A 25872-nucleotide genomic window follows, 5' to 3' on the forward strand; every position below is an offset into this window, starting at 1 on the left:
CAGCTCTACACCTTGTTATCTCAGATTCTCCAGCATCTGCAGTTCCTACTATCTCTCTACTGTATTGATCTGTTTTTTTAAGGAAGAAGGTAAATGTGTTGAAAGCAGTTTAGTGAATGTTTACTAGACTAATATCTGGAATAGACAAGCCTACTTGAGAGGAAAGGTTGGTTTGTATCTGCCGGAATTTTGAAGAGTAGGAGGTGACTTGTTCGAGTTATGGTATTTCCTGAGAAGTCTTGACAAGATGCATGTGGAAAGGATGTTTACAGGGTCTAGTTGACTAATGGATGTGTCACAGTTATGTTAAAATTTACAGTCTTCCAATCTGTGAGAATTAAGATAGTGACCACAACTGTAGTAAAAACAGGTAGAAGCTGATGTAAATTCGTGAGTGATCTAACGTAAGGTTTTTTGTAAGTACCCTTTTCAACGACTAGCGTTTGGGGATGATTGACTGAGTCACTCTGTCTCTGGGTAAAGAATTTTTCGCAATGGTGAGATTGGCAGTAAGAGGGAAAAAAAATGAAAGGAGACCGGGTTGGTTGAAGTCAACAAATGATTACAGAGACAATTGACATTAAGGCAAATGAAGGATATCAAGTTGACATGAACCTTCATAGGAATGCGGAATGGATTTTACAAGTTTGACTGAAGGGATGGTCAGGGAAAGGTACTGAAGAGATGTGATTTTGTGATAATGAAAATATTGTGACTGTGGTGCCATGATTGGGGTAAATGTTGGAAAGTACACCAGTTCAGCATGCTTAGGGTAAGAATAAAAAATGGGACATGTGCCATGTTCAAGTAATGATTATTATGTCAATAGATATTCCCTTGGTAAGTTTGTGTTCTTGCAAAAGTATTATTCTGTTTGTCAAAATAGAGGGAAGCAGTCAATAGGATCAAAGATGAAGACCTTGAAAGACTTGAGTAGGATATGGAAAGGTTAGAGTTGACTCTGAGGAATGTGCCAGATGAGACTCTTACTTAGAGTAACAGATGAGTGTGTTGCTGCACTGAGTCAAGTAACATTTCCCAATGGGATCAATACAGGAAGCCAAGGGAGGCCGTGGGCCGTTGGGAAGGTCTGAGTTCTTTGGTGGTACTGTAAGGGAAATAAGACTAACAAGTATGACATAAGGAGGAGCGATCAAGGGCAGCTTTATTACCCGAGAGAAGGCATTGTTTGATTTATGTTGAAGAAGTGCTAAGTGATTGAACAAAAAAATCTAGACCATTCATGTATTAGTCATTAATTCAGCCAGGACTCAAAAAAAAATTTTGAAAAATAGTTATTATAGATTATGAAATTAGATTGATGTAAATTGATGTGTATAATGATATTGATTAATGCACACACTAATCTCAATGGAAATGAAAATAAATGCATTCCTATAATATCAGTTATATACTAATTTCTAAAAGAGAAATAATAAAATTAATCTTACTCAAAAAAAGGGACAAAAGGTAGAAAGGATTAGGAGGAGAAGGATTTATTGACTCATCCCAGTTAGTACCTTCCAATTCATAACCGTATGCTGCCACCTCGGGAGCTTATCAAGATTTTCAATCCGTCTCTTGCGTTCATTAATCACATTGGCAATATTCTTCATTACTGTTGTGGCAGAATCTACGTTTTTGTAATCCCTCAATGAAAGAAGAAGTGACAATTAGTATATTGTAGATATCAGATGTTGGTAGTACTTATATTTATGGATAATGTGAAAAATGGAAGATATTGAACTGTTTGGACACTTTGTGATGTCAAATTATCTTTTCAGAAATGAAGCCCACAGTTAATACAGCCAGTGATCCACCTGCTGATTACGGAAAGACAACTGACTTTGGAAAGTAGCCAAGCAAAGCTTTCAGCTACAAAAACAAAGTTGCTGGAAAAGCTCAGCAGGTCTGGCAGCATCTGTGAAGGAAAAAACAGAGTTAATGTTTCGAGTCCGGTGACCCTTCCTCAGAAGTTCTGAGGAAGGGTCACTGGCCGTGAAACGTTAACTCTGAATTTTCCTTCACGGACGTTGCCAGACCTGCTGGGCTTTTCCAGCAACTTTGTTTTTGTTTCTGATTTACAGCATCCGCAGTTCTTTCGGTTTTTATAAAGCTTTCAGCTAGTTAAGAGGTCTTGATTAATGTCCTGAATTGATGTAAAAAACGTTTTGTGAAAAATTTAGCTCTGTAAAAAATATAGTTTGGGGGCCTAAAGGGAGGTGTTTGTCTCACAATGCTTTCTAAACTGGTTTTCTGTTTTTAGAGATTTAAATAGTCATAAGAAAGAAAACTTCAGATGCTGCAAATTCTTTTCTATCTCTTTAACTTGAAGTTCTTGGAAATCTGATAAAAGTTTCTAATAATCAGTATAATAATCTGACTACCTTATAAACCCTGAAAAGCTGAACTGTGACCATTTTCCACAGGCATGGACGCAGTTTGATTTCCATTGGAACTGAAGACCTTCATCAGTCTATAACCTTCAAGAATTTGCTATAATGACAAGAACGTAATGGAATCTGAGAAGTCATCAAATTCTATCCTTTACTTTCAGACCCATGACCAACAGAGATTTACTTTTGACCCTTTTTCACATTAAATTATCTGCAGAGTCTGTGGCCTTTTGTGTTGTATGTGTCTGCATTAGGTTAAATCGTTCTAATTCCAGATTATAATTTAGATATTAACTATTATTTTACATTTGCTTTTAGAGGTAGGCTTTGCTTCATAATAAACGGATTACTTTGAGTTCTTTATAATAGCCATGTGGAAGTTGCTTTCATCTTGGATAGTAGTACGAAAGGGAACAAAAAAACTGGCAACTGTTTTGATGATTGAATCAAAGCATTTATCCTAAAGATGAGGCTGGGAATTGTGGGGCTTGATTATCTGTGCATTCCTCCCATCATAGTTATAACCATTTTGAAAAACAAATTGAGTGACAGCAGACGTAGGTGATTGCTCTCACAACTACTACACAGAATGCCTGAGATATTGAAAAACTTTGTGGTTCACAAAGCAGTGTCAAATTTGACCAGTTGACTGGGTTTACATTGGCAGGTCATGGGAATTGGCACAGTATAAAACTTCCAGTCTTTGGAATTGTATAAAACGTGTTGTTCAGTACCGTGAACATTTTCACCAATGTGCAGCATTTGATTTTTTCTTAAAACTTGCTTTGATAGGATTTGCTTGGTTTGATTGACGTCTTGAGCAATCAGGAATGCATTGCTGAATGCATTCGAATGATTGCAATCAGTTCACATGCATTAAATAAAGCATGGGCTACATTAGACAATCCCGTCACTTCAAAGGTAAAGGCATGATTTCTGTTATTTGTCATATCTAATTAGTTGCCAAGGTAAAATAAAAGCGCTGATCAAATGAATCTTTATAGATCAGTTGATCTAAAGGCTCCCAAGTTGTGAGAATGGTAACCAGATGCCAAACCTAATTTTGAGCCTGCTGCTTTGAAATTAACAGGAGTAGCCTGTTGGATAATGGTAAATACCTTTTTTATTAATGCGTTGTATACATCATCAGTGATGCCTGCTGATGAAGGGCATATTTAGAACTGGAACCAAGCCTGCATTGTTCTGTGAATGCTCTCTCCTACCCCCTAATGTAATAATAAAAAAGAGGTTGTTGTTCACTTACATGAGGACAGATTTGCCTTTCTTTATAACCTCAGCATAATCTCTTTATGTGGCCTGCAGTGACTCTCTTCCATTTGCCCTCTCTGAGAGCACCTTGACAATAAGGCTGAGATCATATAGCAATGTGCAGTACATAATGGAAATCTTACTGTTCCATTTCAGAAGTTTCAGCCAATGTTGTGAAAATTAGCAAATCAATAGTTCAGTTTTAAATGATCATTGATAAAATTGGAGACGAGAATCAAAAATCTAGCTATTAGACTGAATACCAATTGATTACATGGGATTATTCCTTCTGCTATGATAATAGACTGTTGAGCATTTTGATGCTTACATGTGACAAGATGCAGTGGCCTTCAGTAGCTCCATCAGCTGCAGTGGATATTTGCAGATTTTCTGCACTGGCATTATCAGATAGGCATCCAGTGAGAGGTTCATCATGTGATGGTGCAGTCGGCAGGTCTCAAAAAATAAGGCATACTCTTGTATCTTCAGGAGTTTACTGACTTCTGAGACAGCATTAGGGTGGTTGTTGCAGTAATCAGAGTAGATCAGGAAATCTTGAGCCTGCAAAGCGAACAAGAAAGTAACAAACTGTGGTTAGCTCAATTAAAGGAAAAATTGCAGCTGTTTTGCACTTAATGTTGACATAGCATAAGTGGGAATGAAATGAAATCTTGCTGAACACTACAAAGTTGCTTACACAGTGTAATTTGGCCTTGACTGTATATACTTAGTGCTTTCTGATGTCTCTGTGAGTGTCCATGTTCAGAGTTCCTTAAAATTGGTACATTGTGTATATATTTATATATAAATATATATTTAAATTTTTGCTTTTCTTTTCAGCTTACTGAGATAAACGTCCTGACAACATTGTTTTACCAAGGCTTTCATGCAAGCACTAGGTTCCTAGCTGTTTCCAGCCGCAACTCTTGCCAGCTAACTTGAGTTAAATTTTAAAATTGGACTGAGCAGGCAGTGAGTCATTGAGTCAGCTATTCTTTGTCATATTTGATTTACGTTTCCCTATTGTCTTGTTTTGAGTGAGACAAAACCCTGTCCTTTTCATTTACTGCTGAATAAAATAGAATTTGCAATAAACAAACTTGAAGCCAATTTCTCATATTATTGATACATTGATGTGGCTGATTAAAAACCTTCAAGCAAATCGAAATTAAGTTTTGCTAGGGCTCCCTGAAACTGTACTTGACCAAATATGGCATCATGGAATCTAAGCAAAACTGGAATCAATGGAAACTCCCTCCTGGTGGGAGTCATATCTAGCACAAAGGAAGATGGTTCTGGTTTTTGAAGGTCAGTCACCTCAGCTCCAGAATATCTCTGCAGGAGTTTGTCAGGGAAGTGTCTTATGCCCAATCATCTTCGGCTGTTTCATCAACGACCTTCCCTCTATCATAAGGTCAGAAGTGAGGGTGTTTGCTGATGATTGCACAACATTTAGTATCACTCGTGGCTCCTTAGATACTGAAGTGAATGCAGAAAGACCTGAACAATATCCATGCTTGGACAAGAAGCATTCATGCCTTACAAATGCCAGCCAGTAATCATCTCCAATAAGTCACGATCTAATCTTGGCATTACCTTCAATGGATCACTCACTATCAATATCTTAGGGTTACCATTGACCAGAAACTGAATTGGACTAGCCTCATAAATACAATGGTTACAAGAACAGTTCAGAGGATAGGAATCTTGACTAACTCACCTCCTGACTCCTCCACCATTTACAATGCACGATTCAGGAGTGTGCTGGAATATTCCCCACTTACCTGAATAAATGCAGTTCCAACAGCACACACAAAGTTGACACCATTCAGTAGAAAGAAGCCTGCTTGATTGGTACCACATCCACAAACATTCAGTCCCCCTGCCACCAATATCAGTAGTGACAGTGTGTACTACCTACAAAGATGTACTGCAGAAATTCGCTAAGGATAGGGGCATCAGATACTTGGGAACACCACCATCTGCAAGCTCCCCTCCAAGCCACTCACCATCCTGATGTGGAACTATGTCACTGTTCCTTCAATGTTGCTCGGTCAACATCCTGGAACTCCCTCCCTACTGCATTGTGCGTGTACCTCAAGCAAATGGGCTGCAGTGGTTCAAGAAGGGTACTCACCACTACTTTCTCAAGGGCAACTAAGGATGGATAATAAATGCTGGCTCATCTAGAAATGCCCACATCCCATGAGTGAATAAAAAAGAGGAATAAAGTTTGTTTTTAAAATGTAGACGGTGGAGATAGGTTTTACCTTTATCATCTGGGTGTTTAACTCATTGAGTGGATGAACCATCCATTGTAGCACCTACCTGACTTCCATTCCAACTGAGTCAAAGCCCCAGTTGAGTTGTAAATTAGCCTGGTTCAATAATGGGCTGGTGAGTGAGTTTCCAATTTACCATTTCATTGGCAAAGTTGAGAATTATGTCCCAGCCACAATTAAGAGAAAATATGTAGTTATTTAACTGTTAAGAGTTTGTTTTTCATTTTGCATATAGTATCATTTCTATTTAGCTTCACACTTGTAAAATGTATTTATTTGTCTAGTTGTATCTAGTACTGTTGAGTGACTTTTTGGCTTAGTGGTAGCCTTCCTATGGAGGGAATTTTGAGTTGAAATTTCTTCCAAACTTGACAGGTCATATTATTTTTTGCACTGGAGTTTTCTGGGTGTATGGATTGACAACAGGGATGTGATGTCAATATGGTGGGTGGGATGCCCTGAATATTGGATCCAACAGTTTATCTCCATAAGTAATGAAATTTAAGGAGAGTCAGGACTGGTCAGAATCAGATGGAGAAACTAAAATAGAAAGTGGAGAAATAATGGATAGTGGGAGGGGAGATAATTGATTTAGAAAAATTCATTTGAAAGTATTATTCATAAAGGCTTGAAGAAAATGGGAGGAGACAAATAGTGAATTCTTGTGAGAGTGCAATGCATGCAATCAAAATCAAATCAACTTATATTGTTTCCTCAATTGATGGCTTGTCTCTTTCTCTCACAAACTGTAGGCCTTCCTTATGTGTTGTAAGTGGTGGATACTGTGAACTCCCACATTCCCAAAAATTGTGAGAACTTTCCACAAATATCTTCAATAGACAAGGCTGGAGTATTTGTAGCTGTCTTCAGCCAGAAGTGCTGAGTGGTTGATTCATCTTGGCTTCCACTTGAGGTCCCCAGCATTTCATGTACCAGTTTTTAGCTAATTTGACTCCCTCCACAAGATATAAAGAAATGGTTGGAGGCACTGGATACTGTAAAGGCTATGAGCCCTGACAACATTCCAGCAATAGTACTGAAGATATGGGCTCCAAAAGTAACCATATCCCTAGGCAAGCTTTTCTAATCTTAAATAAAAAGCATTACAGTTAAAGTACAAAGATTGAACAAATTGACAATGGTACAGTTTGAGAGTTTTGTCACTCCTGGAATAGTGTGTTAAGAAAGGAAATACTTGGGTGACAGTATAGCAAAGGTTCACGAGATTGGTTCTTGTGAAATGAAGGTTGGCCTATGATGAGATGTTGGGGAAGTTGGTTGATATGCTCATGAATTTAGGAAAATGATAGGTGAACTCATTGAAAAATATAAGGTTCTGAAGAGGCTTGACAGGGTAAATTATGAGAGTTCAAGAATCCACTGGTTGGGGAATCTAGAACAAAAGAACGTGGTCTCATGCTGAAGGTCAATAATTTGAGACTGAGATGAGGAACAATTCCTTCATTCAGGGAATGTCAATGTGTGGAATTCTCTACCCCAGAGGGTTGTGACTGTGCCATCACTGAATCCATTTAAAGTTGTGGTAGACAAATTTTGGGCTCTCAGGGAACTGAGGAATTTGGGGAGCAAGCAGGAAAATGATGTTGAAGCCCAAGATCTGTCATGAGGAGCATACTGACAAGCCAAATGTTCTACTCTTGTTATTCTCTCTTGCATAATCTCTTACATAGATTAGCAATGGTACATTCTAGAATTGCCTTTATTCATTAATGAAGTGAGTGATCATATTGAATACACTCTCACAAAGAAAATCGGATTGAGTTTCATGAGCAATCTAAAACTGTTCCATTTCATCAGAATCTTTCCTGTGAAGGCTGATAGATGGATTATAGATTTTCATGGAATAGTATTGTTTATGTTTCTTGAGAATTTTACGCTTTTAACATTTAGCATTTTAAATAAGTGTGCCTCAACGCAATAATTAATTCTAAGTAATACTCTGGCTTCAAAATTCTGACTGCAACTTAGCAAAATTCACTCAAATATTCAGAATACTGCATGTGAGATAATTGTTAATCTGAGGGTTGCGTGCATATGCTAAGGACAGGTAATTGGAAAATTATAGCTTTTAAACTGCAGGAACAAAGTATGCTTACAGATTTTCTTTTGAACTGCAACAGAGGTTTCATTAAAAACTCTAATTTGTAATTATTGTTGTCAAGTGATAGGAGGTGATATCCAAAGACTGCTCAAAGGTTGAATTAAGTCAACAAAAGTGAAAACATGAAAGCATGTTTTAGATCTATTGCTTGTTCATAGTTAATGCTGTTTTTTTTAACAAAAATAATAACTATAGAAAATTCAATACTACTGTTAATGTTTTTGCATCAAATCAAGCTGACAGTTGAATTTCATTCCAATGCAAGGAAACAGGCAATTTTTTTTAAATTCATTCACAGGATGAGGGTGTCTCTGGCTAGGCAGCATTTATTGCCCATCCCTAATTGCCCAGAGGGCAGTTCAGAGTCAACCACATTGCTGTGGGTCTGGAGTCACATGTAAGGATGGCAGTTTCCTTCCCTAAAGGACGTTAGTGAACCAGATGGGTTTTTCCTAACAATCGGCAATGGATTCATGGTCATCATTAGACTCTTAATTCCATTTTTTTTATTGAATTCAAATTCCACTGTCTGCCACAGTGGGATTTGAACCTGGGTTCCCAGAACATTGTCTGGGTCTCTGGATTAACAGTCCAGCGATAATACCACTAGGCCATCGCCTTCCCAAATGAGTACAAGTCAGCAAGGGAGAAAGTGTCTCTTCAGAAGTAGCCTTGAAACTTGAAAAACTTTAATCAACAATAGTATGAATCATGTTATCATAGGGTGATATAGTACAGAGGAGAGCTCTTTCAGATCATCATGTGAGTTTCAGCTATTTGGTAAAGCCAATTAGTCCCAATCCCCTACTTCATTCCATTGTTCTGCAGATTTTTCCAATCCAAACATTTTAATTGATTTCCTTTTCATTATTGAATTTGCTTCCACCAACGTTTGAGGCAGCGCATTCCAGACCACAATAATGTGCTATGTTAAAAGAAAATTTCCCATGTCGTCTTTGGTTTTGAATGAAATTCATTCACTTTTAGCCACACGCAGATAGGGAGTACCTATAAAAATAAAAGTTACTGAGCAGTTACATTTTATGATTATGTTTTGCTTGTCCAGCTTTCAATAGAAGTCGGGTAATAAAGACTTCATTGTCTACCTCTGGTAATAGGTGAGAGCAGCCCAATCTTTGAGAAATCAATTAGATGAGAAGGAACTTGCAAGAATGCTTCCAAGGATGGAACATTTTTGACTTCTCATGACAGTCACTTATGAAGCAGTCTACGCACAGGGAAACGATCGACAATAGTGGATGTACTCTCCAGAGTGACCATCAAGAGCCAGAGAAATCAAGTCAGGCGCTTGGTCCACAGCAGCACAACAACCAGCAATCGGCTTAGCCAGGTTCAACAGGAACAAAGGAGAGATCAGGAATATCTGAAATTTTGTTGACATTGCACCAAGAGTTATTTGCATAGAAGCCTCAGTGAGATGGCTATGAAAGCATATTTTGACTACAGGAATAGTTTTAAAATTTTTAATAATCTACTAGTGTATGAGAAACATTCCAGCTTCACATAGAGGTGAAGTTTTGGGGAAGCTTCAACAAGGATACCCAGGAGTCACCTGGGTGCAGAGCAGGTTGTTCAGTTTGCATTGAGGTAGCCTTGTATCCTCAGGGACATTAAGGAACGTATTACCATTTGTGAGACATGTGCCATCCACATGGCTGAGCAAAAAGAATCATTAATATTAACCAATTGCCTAATAGACCTTGGGATTTGCTTGTATTTGATAAGAGATCTTACATCACTGTCATTAAGAAATTAAATACAACTATGCAAGCAGTTATCTGAGTCTCACGTGAGACATTTCTGATACATGGAAAGATGTGTTTGTTTCACTCAATGTTTGAGTGGTTCAGCAATTTTGCAGCCAGTTCTGGATTAGAGCATGGACAACCTCACCACATTGCCCACAATCTAACCTAGGGTCAGAATTGTTAAGTCACTTTTAAAGAAGAATTCCAATTTCTACACAGTACTAATGAATTCCAATGCAGTCGAGCACCATTTGACTTACTGATGGGTAGAAAGAGGAAGATCCAACTTTCTATCCTCTCCAAGAAAACATGCTCCACAAAAAAAAGGAAAAGAAAAAAGATGAGTTTGGGGGCATCTCTGAGCCAGAAAGTCTGGGTTCTCAAGTCCTAGCTGCAGCAGAGATGCGTAAGAACATTTCTGAACAGATTGATTAAAATATCTCTCAGTATTGAGTTTGAGGGGCTATTGTGGTGCAGTGGTAGTATCCCTACTTCTGAGCCAGGAGGCCTACGTTTAAGTCCCACCTGCTCCAGAGGTGTGGAATAACATCCCTGAACAGATTGATTAGGAAATGTCTTGGAGTTGAATTTTAGATTGGGCTTTTGGGCAATTTGCACATTGGTGGTGCCCCTATCTCTGAGCCAGGAGACCTGGGTTCAAGTTCCACCCACATCAAAGGTGTGCCAATAACATCCCTTAATAGGTTGATTAGAAAAATATCTCGAAGTAGAATTTGGAGCACTTTGAGATATAAAAATAGGAGTTCAGTTTGGGGGTCTTGCAGTGCAGTGGTAGTTCCTCTGGACTAAGAGGCCTGGGTTCAAGTTCTACCTGCTGCAGAGATGTTTAATAACATTCTAAATAGGTTGATTAGAAAACTTAGGAGTTGAGTTTGGAAGTTGGGTAACTTGAATACCTTTTGTCCCCTTCCAATTCATTTTGACTTAATCCCCAGCCTCTCCCCCTACCTGTCCCTTCCCTTTGGGTTCCTTGCATGGTCCTTACTAGGCTGTGTTAGTAAAATGATTCGGTGGAAACAGGGGTGATTTAAAGGAGAGGGATAAAAACCACGCAGTTCCATGTGATAGCACTTCCACATATGGAGAAAAAAAAATAAAGAAGTTAAGTTTGAAGGGTTCTCGTGGTGCAGTGATATTGCCCCCACCTCTGAATCGGGAAGCATGGATTCAATTCCTACCTACTCCAGAGGTATATAATGACATCTCTGAACAGGTTGATTGGAAAATACCTAGAAGTTGCATTTGGGGGCTCTTGTGGTGCAATGCTAGTTTCTCTATCCCTCACCAGAAGAACAGAGTTTAAGTCCCACCTTCTCCAGAGGTGAGTCATAACATGCCTAAGCAGGTTGACTAGGATAAATATCTACAGTTGACCTTGTGGCACAGTGTTACTGTCCTTCTCTCTGAGCTTAGAGACGGGGTTCAAGTCCCACCTGCTCCAGAGTTGTGTAATAACATCTCTGAACAGATGGAGAAGGAAAACATTGAGTTCTTCCCCCAAGGGACATTGGTTTCTAGACATGACCAGAGTCAAGAAGGGAAAGGTGAAAACTTACATTTGTTGTATAATATAGTATGTGGTGTATAATAAAGATTTACAGTAAATCCCTAAAGAAAATGTCCTGCTTAATTCAAAATATATTGGTGTGTTTCTCACTAGGAATGATGCAACAAGTGAGGTTCAGAGATTTAAACAGAAAAGTTGAATCGTCTGTGGAGATGAGAACAAATGGAGATCATATATTGCTGGTACTGCCGAATAAGACAAAAGAAAGTTCACAGGATCCTCATCCCAGTACAGTTGAGCATCATCATATTATTGATTGGGATGAAATGAATGGCAAACCTGACAACAAGGAGAACCTCAGACTGTCAGGAAGACAACTACTTCAAGACAACTACCTTCTCACCAATAAACTATCATTCTTCAAAGCTCGAAGAGAGCACAATCAGGAAGAATAGCGAAATCTCCAGATTGTCTTAGTTTACAAAGTCAAACACTTTCTTGGAATGGGTTAATAGTAAACCTAGTTATATAAATAAACATAACACTTTTTTTTGGAAATTGTAGAGATGTTATATGGATCTGAAAGGGTTAATACTTGACCCAGTGCAATAAGCACCTTGACATCTTGCAGACTTTGAGGGGAGAAAGTAGGATCTTGTGGATTTCAGAGCTAAAGCTAATCCCCCTCCCCACAACAGCCTTTGTAGTAATGTAAAGCTTATTCTTATAACTTGTGAACAGTTGCACAGATGCAACAGACAACATCTTGTTTACAAGGCACTGCCCTTTAGAACAGAAGGTGGCTTGCATCATACACGTGAGACAATCTAAGCCCTGAAGAACCTATACACTTAGAAAGTACAGATTCACAGCAAGGACTGAGAGGAGGAAAAACATATTCATTGAATGCATTTTGAATCATTGAATCTCTGCACCGTAAAGACATTTAGTTGTTAACCATATTCAAAGACAATTATTGATAGAATTTGGATACAAAGAAAATCAAGAGCTCTGGAGATAGGTCAGAAAGGGGAATTTAAGTAGAAGGTGAGTTATGATCTTGTTGAATTGCAGAACAGGCCACTAAAGTCATATGCCTTCTCCTGCTTTTATTTCTTATGTACAGCTGATGTTAGAAGTGAGATGCATTAATTCATAGATCAACATATCAAATAAAAATACATTTCATTTTTTCAAAGCGACAAAAAGAATTTATCAAATCTAACCCACTCTAAATCTATATACGACAGTTCCATGGTTGGTGATTTGCATTTGGTGGCTCACAGTATTATTTGTAGAATGAGGACAGGCATCTGGTGACAACTGGCTTCTCAGAAACCAAGAAGAGGTAACTTTATTGTGTTCTGATCCAGGTCTAAAACTACTGGGGGTGGGAGAAGTAGATGCAGTGTTGGCTCGGTCCATTTACTTACTGACTGCAGAATTTATTTAATAAATGTCCTATGAAGCACCTGGGATATTTTAGTATTTCCAAATTGCTATATAAATTCCTCTTGCTGTTATTAATTTTGATTGGGGTCCTCCAACTGCTGTTAGGAGCTCAACTGGCATAGGGCAAGTCATCTATTCCTGGTATCAGGTGGGACCCCTGTGAACCTAGAAGTTACCTTTTTCCCAGTTGGTTTGTGGGTTGATATGATGGAGTTTAATGGTGTAATTACTTTTAGGGACTGATGGCAAATTGTATAGAGCTGTATCTACGGTACCTCTGCTTGATTTCCTAGTCCATAAGATTGCATGAAGATGAAGAATTTCTGAGGTGGTCTGTAGAATAGGTGAACCTGTTGTGAGATTGCACTTTATTATTGGCTACTTCCTAATGTTCTAGCAGTGAAATGTGGTTATTCCTCCATGTCTGTGAAAGATAAAATTGCACCAGTGTGTGGGTTTCCCCAAGATTCATGGGTTTTGCACAACCTAAGAGCTGCCATAACTAATCATCATCAGTAGCAGGGAGGAATCCTCTAAACGGTTTTGAAAAAAAACTCAAATTAAAGGAGCTGGCCTATTAATCAAAGGAAATATTAAATAACTACTCACATAATTGAGGAAGCAGAAGCCAAATGCAGTCAAGTATGGCTGTTGTGAATTATACGCCCTCTCTAGACATTTCAGAAACTTCTTCTGGAATTTGTAAATGTTGTCAATGTTTGCAAAGATGGTGTACAGTCGTTCTTGTGAGAACATATCAGGTTTTTTTTGACAGTGCTTGTAGTAACCCTGAGGGTTAAACAAAGGAATAATTTATTTCAATCTTCCTTTTGCAACTTAACTGTCTCAAAGCAAAACTGGCTGAAGCAGAACATGCACAATTATTTTGTTGAGTCAAATAATGTAACAAAGTTATTATGAACATCCCCCTGTTTAGTTTTTATATCTCTGCTATTGACATACTACCAGGAAAGAAATTACGTTGACAGTTTAGCATTAAAGACAGTAATTACTAAATTCTTAACTTGTTAACAAGAATATTTTCCATAAATATTTTTGGGGAGAGCCTGCATGTTCTTGCTCATGAATTTCCAGGAGAAATGGAAAGGATTTATTTTCTTCTCATGCCCCATGAACACAAACTCTTGTAGCTTTTTTTTGTGCTAACAGATTCAAATCCTCCCAGAAACATCATCAACTCAAACTGAAAAGAATAGCTGTAATACATGAACAAAAACAAAGTTGCTGGAAAATCTCAGCAGATCTGGCAGCATCTGTGAAGGAAAAAACAGAGTTAATGTTTCAGGTCTGATGACTCTTCCTCAGATCTGATGGTGGCTGGGAAAACATCAGTTTCTATGCAGAAAATAGGGAGGTGGATGGGGTAAGAAGTAAACGATAGGATGGACCCTAAACAGAAAGAAAGTTGGACAGACAAAGGAGTTGAGAATGATCAGGTTGGGAGGGTGAATAGTTGTTAATGGCCTGGCAGATTAGCTGTAATACATCACCCTCGCGTTTCCTTGACTCTGCTGGATGCCTTTGAGTGCTTGAGCTGTGATCTACAGAGGCCAGTATTATGGTGTGGATTGTGGTTAATGAGAATAAATGACTGAAATAGTTTCATTATGCCTGAATTTTAATTTAGTCTTGAGCCTAACAAAGAACCTGGAGTTGTCCTAACCCATTACAGTACCCAGTACCCATGTTAATATTACTTTGATGTGGAGCTGGAGGAGCACAGCAGGCCAGGCAGCGTCAGAGGAGCAGGAAAGCTGATGTTTCGGGTCAACACCCTTCTTCAAAAATGGGGAGGGGGAAGGGAGCTCAGAAATAAATAGGGAGAGGCAGGGTAGGACTGGGGAAGGTAGGTGGGGTGGTGATAGGTGAGTGCAGGTAGGGATTGGTAGGGATAGGCAGTGGTAGGGATTGTTGACAGATTAGCTGTAATACAACCCAATGGTCTCAATGTGGGCTTTACTAGTTTCAAAATCTCCTCATCCCCGGACTCATCCTATGACCAACCCTCCCTCTCATCCCCGCTTCCTTGACCTGACACAACCTGTCCATCTTCTCTCCCACCTATCCGCTCCTCCCACCTCACTGACGATTCCCCACCACTCCCTACCTGCACTCCCCTATCACAAATTACACTTTACAATGTTGTACTATTACTTGTACTATTACAATTACAACCTTTCAGTTCACATTCAGTTTGCACTGCACTTGTCTTGGCAGTGAAAGGAGGCTGCCAGACAAGCCAGACTGAGCTCTGCACTTGTCTGAAGCACCAATAGCTGAGCTGGTGGCTGTGTGAGTCAGATCAATGAGTGAGACCTGTTTATCAACATTATGCTGATGTTCTCTCTCCTCCTTAGGATGCTATGGCTGGTCATGAGTGTTTCTTGACTATCTGAAAGCAGGAACTCAGAAGGGGAATGGGTGGGATGCTGAGTCAGTGGGCCATGGTCACACTATCAATTGCTTGTTCCTCAAACTTGACAGCAGGATGAGAATGAACTGAGAAGGGACATAAGGTAGGAAGACATGTTAGCCTCAATCTTATCACTGCAGTCAATACAATGGGCCCCATTGTAACTGATATCATGATGCTGAGAGCCATCTGCTCTCTAGAGCTCATGAATTATTTTTTCTATTCATCTGTGGGATGTGGGTTTCACTGGCTGGCCAGCATTTCTTTGCCTTTCCCTATTTGCACTTGAAAAGGTGGTGGTGAGCTGCCTTCTTGAATCGCTGCAGTCATCCTGCTGTGGGTTGACCCGCAATGCCATTAGGGAGGGAATTCCAGGAAATGTCAATGTCCTTTCTTTCCCTCATCCTGCTTTGCTCCTTCCTATTGTATGCCACCTTGTTCTGCATGAGACAATGTCGCTGGGGGTGCATGTTTGGATATTATGCGTGCCATTTCTGAACACCCTTATGTATGTGTGGGCAGAGAGAAATGGCAGACAGCACCAGTGGGTGAATGAAAATGCAGTGGAACATCTGGCTGGTATTCATGAACCTTAAATGTCAGCAAGTGTGGATGAATATTGGTGTTTTGGTGCATGATGCGCCATGAGAGGCTGGTGCTATGATGGGTAATATGCTCTAAAGATACAGCCCAGATGAATTCATTAGATTTCCTGTAGTATTTCTCTAGGGTCACTTGCTGCCAACTCTCCTGAGAGTGATCCTACGGGGTCCCCTTCCCCTTGGAACCCTGGAATCTCTCCTCGTGCCCACTGGTACCATGAATGTCTCCAGCTTTGCAGCTGTCAGTAGGGAACCCTTTGCCTACCTTGATGTTTATGCTGAAAGTTTTCACATTGCTGCAATATTTTTGTGCAGCTTCCCTTTCAGACTGAGCCTGTCTTTAGGGAGCTCAACAACAGTTCTGCAGACCCCTGTCATATCATGTGTTGCAGGCACGTTGGAGGAGCAAGATAGCTCTACAAGAGCCACATAGGCAATGCTATGTTCTTGCACATTAAGTAGGAGCAGGTATGTTCCATGGTGCCCATTTCAACCTGAATGGACGCAGAAAGATAACAAACTGTGATCCCCACAGTTTAGACCTGGGCAATCAACTTTTGGCTCTCTGAATACAAATTAGGATCTAATAACATCATTAGGATTTCTTGGCATTTCTAGTCTAAATAATTAACACCACTGCCTTGTTTCATCTAACAACCACAGGCTGTATACATTGGTGAAGGCACCCTCAGATAAAGCTTGTGATTAATCATCATAGCTGAATCCTGGTTTTAACAGTGAATGAAATTGTAACAGCGGCTACAAGAACAGAGCAGAGGCTCAGAATTCTGCAGCAACCAATTCATCTCCTAACTCCCCAGTGTGGCATCACCTTTTCGTTGGCAGATTGTTTGTTGCACTCCAGCTTACTGCATCCTGGAATATATTTACCTTTGCTGTCACATGGGATGTCAATATCATCAGTTAATTTCTGGTCCATGCTTCTATGAAATCATGATTGATTTCTTAATAGCTAGGGAAAACACATCCCTAGCTTTCACCGTGAATATCTGAACATAGGATATTGCTGTAAGGTTGGTACATTTTAAAACTTGAATTCCTACAAGTCTAGAGCATGTACCCAACTTCAGATGTCATGTCCATGAATTGTAAAGAATTTCTGTCTAGAAGTTAGCAAATAGTATGTGATGTCCAGCAGCACATCATTTAGTTGCTTCAGAGATAGTAGGAACTGCAGATGCTGGAGAATCCGAGACAACAAGGTGCAGGGCTGGATGAACACAGCAGGCCAAGCAGCATCATAGGAGCAGAGAGGCTGACGTTTCGGGCCTAGACCCTTTTCTGATGAAGGGTCTAGGCCTGAAACATCAGCCTCTCATCATTTAGTTGCTTGCTTGCTTTTCAAGCCCCTTGTAATCATGCATTTACGTTACAACAGTCCTCCAGGCCCACTATTCACATTGCACAACTTGCAAGAAGCTGATTGATGGCAAAGATTACTTCATGCCTCCTTGACTAATCACTATGCTTTGTCATTTGAACTATCAGGTTGATGAATCAACTAAACATACCAGCAGACTCCTGGAAATATCAAAGAACAATTCCCATCCTTGTACAGGTTCAGTGGCTTCCTGCATTGCAACCCAAAAAGATCCCTCCACTATCTCTACATTTTCAGAACATTTATTAAACATGCAGTATTGAATGAATAGGCATTTTCTCCAGCTATGTATTAGGAAGACCAAAGCAATTGTCTTTGGTATCCACCACAACCTTGGCACTCCAGCTGCCAACTACACCTCTCACGCTGAGGCTGAGCAACCTTGGTATCATATTTGAACCCAAGATGGGCTTCAGACCCCATATTGTTGTGATTCCAGCTACCTGTAAAACTGGCCATGTCTGATCCCAAAGTAGCACCTGCCTTGATAGACTATATATTTTATGTTTACAATTTGCTTAGCACAGTGGTCAATCACTGAACATATCATGAAAACATGAACAGGGACCAAGAATAGGCAATTTAGCCCCTTAAGCCTGCCTCAAATCTACAATCTTATCCTTGTTAACCTTTCATCCCTTACTTAACAATAATGTTTCTATCTCTGTCTTTAAAATATTCAAGGTTCTCTTTCCAACACCTCTTCAGGATGAGCTCCAATGTCCTCTGAAAAAATAAATTGCACTATTTCTGTTATAAATGAGTGACCTCTGTTTTTAAACAGTGACCCCTCATTCTAGATTCTGTTATGGGAGGAAACATACATCCACAGTGTCAAGACCCTTTAGAATCTTATATGTTTCTTAGTCCTCTTACTCTTCTTAACTTCAATGGATACAAGCCTAGCTGGTCCAACCTTTCCTCAAAAGTCAACCCACTCATTCCAAGTATTAGTTTGGTAAACAGGTTCCAACATGTTTATATCCTGCCTTAAATAAGGAAGCCACTACTATTCACAATACTTCTGATGTGGTCTCACCAATTCCATGTATAATTGAAGCATAACCTCACTACCTCTCTACTTATATTCATAAGAGGCTTTTAAGAAAAGTATATCAACCTTTATTACACACAAAAGGAAAACAACATAAATTATTATGCACTAGGAAACAACTACATAAAATGGACATATTACAAACATCAGAAGCAAAGACTCAACCCCTTTTTTAAATTCATTCACGGGTTGAGGGTGTCGCTGGCTAGGCAGCATTTATCGTCCATCCCTAATTGCCCAGAGGGCAGTTCAGAGTCAACCACATTGCTGTGAGTCTGGAGTCACATGTAGGCCAGACCAGGTAAGGATGGCAGTTTCCGTCCCGAAAGGACATTAGCAAACCAGATGGGTTTTTCCAACAATCAGCAATGGATTCATTAGGTCATCATTAGGCTCTTAATTCCAGATATTTATTGAGTTCAAATTCTACCATCTGCCATGGTGGGATTTGAACCTGACTCCCCAGAGCATTATCTGGGTCTCTGGATTAACAGTCCAGCAATAATACCAAGTAGGTCATCACTTCCCCTGGTAGGTGGAGTTCAACAAAGTGAAAGGAGTCAAAGTTTCGCAAGTAGATCTGCTCAGCAGCGGTTCACTGAACTGAAATTGTAGAATTTGTGTTCCCTTGATGTAACAGACATTAGAAAATCTGTCTGATTCCTTCCAACCTACAATACATCTGCTTAAATATCAAACTGATATGCGCATTATTCAAAGCTGCAAGATCACAAGGAGGCTGCAAGATCACAAGGAATATTCTCCACATGCAAAGATTTCAAATAATGAGTTCTAATGAGTTGAGAAAGGCCTGCATATTATTTATCACTTGGTTCCAGATAGCCATTGCTGTTTAAGGTACTGTTTCCTGTAGTGTTCTTTCAGATGATTGCTGTTGTCTGCAACACAGGTTGAAAGTGGATGCTCGAGACCATCTATAATTTTGTGAAGTGCCTTTGATCTCAGATTTGGGGCCCAAGAGAGTCTAAAATGAGAATGCTGGAATTCAATGTATCCAGGGGAAGTCTAGCCTGACTAGTACTTCCATTGTGTTACTACCTGTGCTACCAGTAAGTCAGTAATTTCAAGAGGAGTGAGTTCTCAGAGGTCAGTGATCCATGCTGGAGGAGTCAAGAGCAATGGCAGATGGGGTAGTGAGTAAAGGATTAAACCTTCGGGACACCACTTATTTATCTCAGAGAGCAGCAATGTGAGCATGGTGTGTGCTCCCTTTAGGCAGCTCGCTGAACAGGAGATGAGGAACTGGGCATTACTGAAGGTGATTATGGGCTAGGTTAGAGCTTACAGGGGAGGTGCATTCTTTTCTTGCCATAATGGGAAGCAGTACTGTCAAACTGCAGGATGATGTCTGCGGGTAAATAGAGAACTGCCCAGGCCGTGATTTTTTCAAATTCAACCAATGCAAGTGGTAGTATCGAATTGTCTCAGACATCGAGCAGCCGCCAAAGCAAGTGGGTGGATAGACATTGTAGGGCTTCACACAATACATGAATTCAGGCTATGCTATTTCCAGAACACGATCTAAGTGGTGAGTGGAATGCAACAATCTCACCCACCACCAACTCCTATCATGAGACCAAAACTCTCCCCATGTCTTTTTGTGGCAGGGGAGGGAAAGTGTGGCAGGAACAAAATTGATGCAATCTCACGTATAAAGGAAACCGCTCCTTACCTCATAAATGTCCTTTAAATTCTTGACATAGTCTCGCTCTTTGTTTATAATCTCATTGATGACATTGGTTCTGTGTCTGTTTCTTTTTTCCTGGTCTGGAGAAGTAGAAACTTTTGGGGCTGGCATTGGGAGAGTCTCACTTTCACTATATTCTCCATAGAAAACGTAATCATTCTTTTCTTCATCATACCCTAACTTTAAGAACAGAGGATAAGACCACTTCAACATATATAATGAATATAATCCTCTTGAACCAGGTTCCTAATGAGACGCACTGAACATTGTTTCTCTCAATGATTTATGATATAAACAAGCTGTTGCACCAGGAAATTTGGCACTTACAGTTTCTGTTATGTGTTATTAGTAAGATTCGCCACTTGATTACAATTTTAATGAAATGAGAGGTCCATTGATATATGGCTATCAATGGAATATTCAACTATTTTATTCAGATCTACATTTCCAATTCCTCAAATAGACCACATTAAGAAATATTCATGGTCTCACATTTACATTCTTTTCCTGTCTGCCAAACTTTATCTGTTAACAGATGGTTTGATAATATGATAATAGTTCGGAGGCAATGCAGGGCATTTTGCAGATTTGTTGGTACTTTGGGGTGCAACATCAGATAGGAACAAATAACAGATAACAGTGCAGGCTCTTCAGCCCACCAAGACTGTGCTGACACATGATGCCTTTCTAAACTAAAAACCTTTTACCTCTACACAGCATATCCCTCTATGCCCTGCCTAGAATTAGATTTAGAATTCGCTTTATTGTCACATGTACTCAATTGCATGAGTACAGTGAAAAGTTTACAAGCTGCCATATATGGCGCCATCTTAGGTACGAATGTACAGAGTAGAAAAATAAAGAAAGCAAGTTAAGAAGTTAAACATTACAGTCCTTCTTACTAAAGCATAGAAAAGAAGCTGTCAACATGTCTCTTAAACATTGCTTTGTATCAGCCTCCACCACCTCCTCTGGCAGCACATTCCAGGCTCTTACTACCCTTTGTGTAAAAAACCTGCCTCTCACATCTCCTTTAAACTTGCCCCCTTTTCCCTTAAACCTGGTAATTGACATTTCTGCCCTGAGAAAAAGAGTCTGACTATCCATTCTATCCATGCCTCTCATAATTTTGTAAACTTCCAGCAAGTCATAGCTCATCCTTCGATGTTCAAGTGAAAACAAACTATATTTGTCCAATCTCTCCTCTTAATTACTACAACCTTCATGTGGCTTCTAATTACCTTTTCTATCTGTTTTCAAATCATTCATTTGTCACTGGTTCTTACCGTACCTCTGCTAACTTGAGCCCATTCACGGGCTTCCCTCACTTCTGCCATTTTTCGCACACATGGGCTTCAATTCCCATATCTCCTCCCTTCTCTGACTTTACCCTGCACCAACTGCCCTGCCTGCAAGTCTCACCTAACCCTGGTATTTCTTGATCATACCCATATCCTACATTAAGTCTTCAATCACATGGACGTCACCACATTTATAGTTTTGCTTCATTTACATTGATATTTTTATAAAAGAAATGGTGCAAATAATTGAAAAAAGAAAATATGAGAATGTGAGGAAAAGCCAGTACAATGGGACCATGTGGATGGCTCTTGCGCAAGTCTGATACCAAGCCAATGACCTGAATTGTTTATTTTGGTGTTTCTGTGTTACATGAGTAACACTTGAATGCTTTGAACGATCCTGATTTTGTGAAGATGCTATGTAAATGTACAGTAAAAGGACTCTAGGGAGATAGCTGTGGAGATTAACATCTCAGCTGAATGTAGCAGTAATGAAAGGGAGAAGGGTAAGATGAGCTGAGTTCAATTCCAGGTGCCTAACTTTAGCACATAAGACCAGGAATTGCAAATAGAATGTAATAAGCTGGAGTGAGAGAGGTATATGTTACAGGACTGAAATAATAGAAGTGAAAGATCACAGAGGTAGTGAAAACTAGAGAAGGGCGCAGAAACACTGCTGGAAAGAGGAAGATGAAAGTTAAATATTACAGTCCTTCTTCCTAAAGCATAGAAAAAAATCTGTCAAGATGCCTCTTAAACATTTCTGTGTATCCACCTCCACCACCTCCTCTGGCAGCACATTCCAGGGTCTTACTACCCTTTGTATAAAAAACCTGCCTCTCACATCTCCTTTAAACTTACCCCCAAAATATTAGTGCAAAGAGAGAAGATGGGGCAAGGAAATAGAACTCAGCAAGTATGAAGCCTTCTGGTCTGCATTGCCAAACACTCAAAATTTGTGACAGCTTTCCTCCAAACAAGCCTGAAATTATTTGAAAACTTCAGCCTTCAAGGAACCATTGACCCCCTTTCAAACTGCCTTTATGCTCCCCTCCTGCCCTTTTACGCTATCATTATCTTCCTACTCCATTGCCCCAAAACAACTGCATATTTGCCAGTTGAAGTGACACGCATAGACGAATAGTGTTGGCAGAGACAATAAGTATGAGAGATTGGAAGGAAGCGGTTTTTTCTCTGTTGATACATCATATGAAAAATTCCATGGGAGATTGATGTCCTGCTATATGACAACACATGGAAAATACTTCAGCTCTCTCTGGAAACAAAAACTTTAATGTTTTGTCTTCTTTTCATTTCTTAAAAAGGGCTTATTCCCAATCCTTACATTAAATATGGTGTTTTGTCAGAGGGTTTATCCTCTGACTTGCTATGTAAGATTCCTGAAAATCGACAAATATAAATTTCATTAAAATAGCACTGTTGACATGATTTTTATTTTACCACTGGCAGTACTTACAAATGTATTCAACCTCGCTTTGACAAAGCTTATTGGTCCAGCCATTCTAAGTTGCAGTCAGAATTGATAGAGAAGGCTCCAACTCCACACATTAGGCTTTCAGTTATGCATCAAATTACCAAAATGTTGTTTTGTGTGAACCAGCTTTGGTTGAACTTTGCTTAGTGGCCAGCTTTGACTAAAATTGTGTACTTTATCAGCAAGCCATTCACTCAGGGTTGTAGCTGTGCATAAGTTGTGTCATAATTGTATCATACAATGGCTGATGGATAGGTCACTTCTGTAACTTGAGGTAAAATGTTGACCCATCATAACCTGAAAACCTCAGTAACAGTAATTTCTTACACATCCAGTCTCCAGTGATTTCAAAAAAGAATCAAGTTTACTTGTTTGGGTTATGGATTACATTTTGTATTATGATACCACTGTTTTATTTGCTAAAGACTTCTTGGAAGATGATTTTTGCTTGACAGAAAAACCCGACTAAAACTGTTTTTCAAGTTTGGCTGAAGTATCCTAATTAAGTACGCAACCTTACACAATATAGATTGGATAGAACTCAAAGCAATGTTCTTACTGTCAAGTTCTAATGATGTCACACACACAACAGGTCCTCTGTCATTTGTCCAGTGTATATCTTCTCCCAGCATTTGGAATTTGATTAATTGCTGAATCTGATGTTCCGTTGTTACGAACATTCATATTTGATGAGTAGAAATATAGATCAGTCAGGATCCAATTGAACGATGGAACAGCTGAAGGGATTGATTAGGCCAGTCCTGTTCTTACTTTTTCTAATGAAAAATCTCAGTGAATAAGTTGTAGATGCATTTTATAACAGTTGTGTAAGGCAATGATTGTGAAAGAGTAAACATTCTCTGGTCAAGATGGTGGCAGAGTAGGACACTCCAGTCGAAGTTCCTCTGCTTACCAGTCTCTTTACCTTTTAGCCCTTTTTTTTCTCTCCTCTTTGTAGTTTTCTCTTTCTTCTCCACTAACCCCCCCCCCCCAATCCCTGGAGACTGGACTTGCGGAGTGAGCAGGCCGAGTCCCACGGAACACCTGAGTGAGTGGGCCGAGTCCCACGGAAGACCGGGGCAAGTGGGCCGAGTCCCACAGAGGACCGGGGCGAGTGGGCTGAGTCCCACAGAGGACTGGAGTGAATGGATCGAATCTCACGGAGGAGCAGGGCGAATGGGCCGAATCCCATGGAGGACCGAGGCGAGTGGGCTGAGTCCCACGTAAGACTGGAGCGAATGGATTGAGTCTCACGGAGGAGCGGGGCGAATGGGTCAAGTCCTGCGGTAGACCTGAGCAGGCATTGGCTGAGTCATGCAGCAGATGGGAGAGAGCACGGGCCGAGTCCAGCACGGACAGCATGGCTTTGTGCTCTGGGGCCTGCAGGCATGCCCCGTGAGCCCCAGAACACTGCGAGCAGTGAGGCCTGGAGCAGCGAGTGGGCTGTGAGCCTGGAGCAGTGCAGGGAAGAAACCCCACAGCAGCACACGGGAAACAGCCCCGGAGCAGCGCGCAGGCAGCGTGCCCTGGACGGAGACCGGTGTGAGGGGACAATCCTTACCTTAGAAACCTAAGAAGTTGCTGTGAGAAGGCAGACATTGTAGACGTTTTTCATTGTATTCCTGCAATGGACTATATGTGACAATAAAAGGATATAGTATTGTATTGAAGCTACATTATGTGCCACCCTGTCTGATTATGCCACACAGTCCAGATGTGAAGAAGAGATAGTCTCACGTGAGGTCCTGATTGGGACAGATGTATCATTCTGGCTCCTGGTAGCCCTCATAATCACGTCTAACTAGTCAATGTTCTTGTACCCATTGTTATCATCCAATAAAGTACATCTTGTTAAGAGAATTTCCTCTTCAAAACTCAATCATGATTTATCCTCTCCTCCACTAGTTAGATAGCCCTTCGATCTGGTATATAAAGAAATATTAGAGCTAACACTCTGTCCAAACCTCAAGCCACACTGTATTGCGACATGTAACACAATGATCAGCAGTGTGATTGTTGCTTAAGTGCCTAAAAGTAGCAACGATGGAAAAATTAACTTGTACCAGGAGAAAAAAAAAGTGATTTTATCACTTTAAGAACATTACTGCTTTAGGAAGAGTCAGACAATCCGACAGCAGTTGAAAACACGTGAATGGACAAGCAGGAAGCAGGAGCAGAGCAAAAGCAGCTATCAGGAAGAAAACATTCACCTCAGGGCTGGTAAGAAAAACAGAAAAGATATTTACAGGCTAAGGAGAGAGTAAAAGCTAGTTACATTGGAAGTGATTGACCCCTGATGGAAGAAGGATCTGTGGCAGCAATTCTTGCTTATCGGCAAGAGGAAGAAGCACCAATATAAAGACTAAAACAAAATAATGAAATAATAGAAGGAAGAGCAATATTTCTCCTTAAAAAGATCATTACCGTCATCATGAGCACTCTTTATAGGACACAGCTACACAAATAAAGATTTAGAATTTTAATATATGCTTCGGGTGCGGTATCAGAAAATTTGCAGAGTACATTTAATGTAAAAAAAAGTGCAATTTAAAATATTTTGAACACAGAGTCTAATGGAAGAAGAGAATTAGAAGAATATTAAGAGTGTGATAAGATTGGGAGGTTCATAGTTTAAACCCTGATTTTGGTGGCCCGATTGATTAAGGCTGTAGCAACAAAAAATTATTTCTTAAAACAATTGCAAGGGGGCATGCATAGTGAAAGATAAGCAGACATTCATTTTATCCATGAAGAAACACAAAATCTCCATCTTAGTTGCAGAAGGTGGGAAACCACTGTGTTAATAGAAAAAAATACAGGAAAATCCCTAGTAAGCAGCATAGAGATACAATATTGTAATAACAACAAACTGAAACTTAGAAGTAAAAGACATCAGCAATGCTATAATACAGAATTTAAAGCTTTATTACAAGAAAATAATACAGCATCATTCTGATGATATTTAAAAGCTTACAAAAACATGCTACAACCATGCTATAACGAGAGCTTAAAAGTTGGAGAGACATTAAGAAGGGAGAATACAAATTGTCTCAATTTA

At 39.8% G+C, this 25872-nt stretch overlaps 1 protein-coding gene across 1 annotated transcript in view; it reads right to left on the bottom strand.

Moving 5' to 3' along the window:
* LOC109911355 (rho guanine nucleotide exchange factor 4-like) overlaps positions 1-25872 on the bottom strand; it is a 74026-nt gene that overhangs the window by 19895 nt on the left and 28259 nt on the right. The window contains exons 6-9 of the mRNA XM_048604126.1: positions 20004-20198; positions 13428-13607; positions 3994-4226; positions 1521-1650 (exon numbers count right to left, since the gene is read on the bottom strand). Coding sequence (XP_048460083.1) covers positions 1521-1650; positions 3994-4226; positions 13428-13607; positions 20004-20198 — 738 coding nt within the window. The remainder of the gene's footprint in view (positions 1-1520; positions 1651-3993; positions 4227-13427; positions 13608-20003; positions 20199-25872) is intronic.

Source organism: Rhincodon typus, chromosome 13 (assembly GCF_021869965.1).
Source record: "Rhincodon typus isolate 14 chromosome 13, sRhiTyp1.1, whole genome shotgun sequence".
In the NCBI taxonomy this organism is placed as follows: Eukaryota; Metazoa; Chordata; class Chondrichthyes; order Orectolobiformes; family Rhincodontidae; genus Rhincodon; species Rhincodon typus.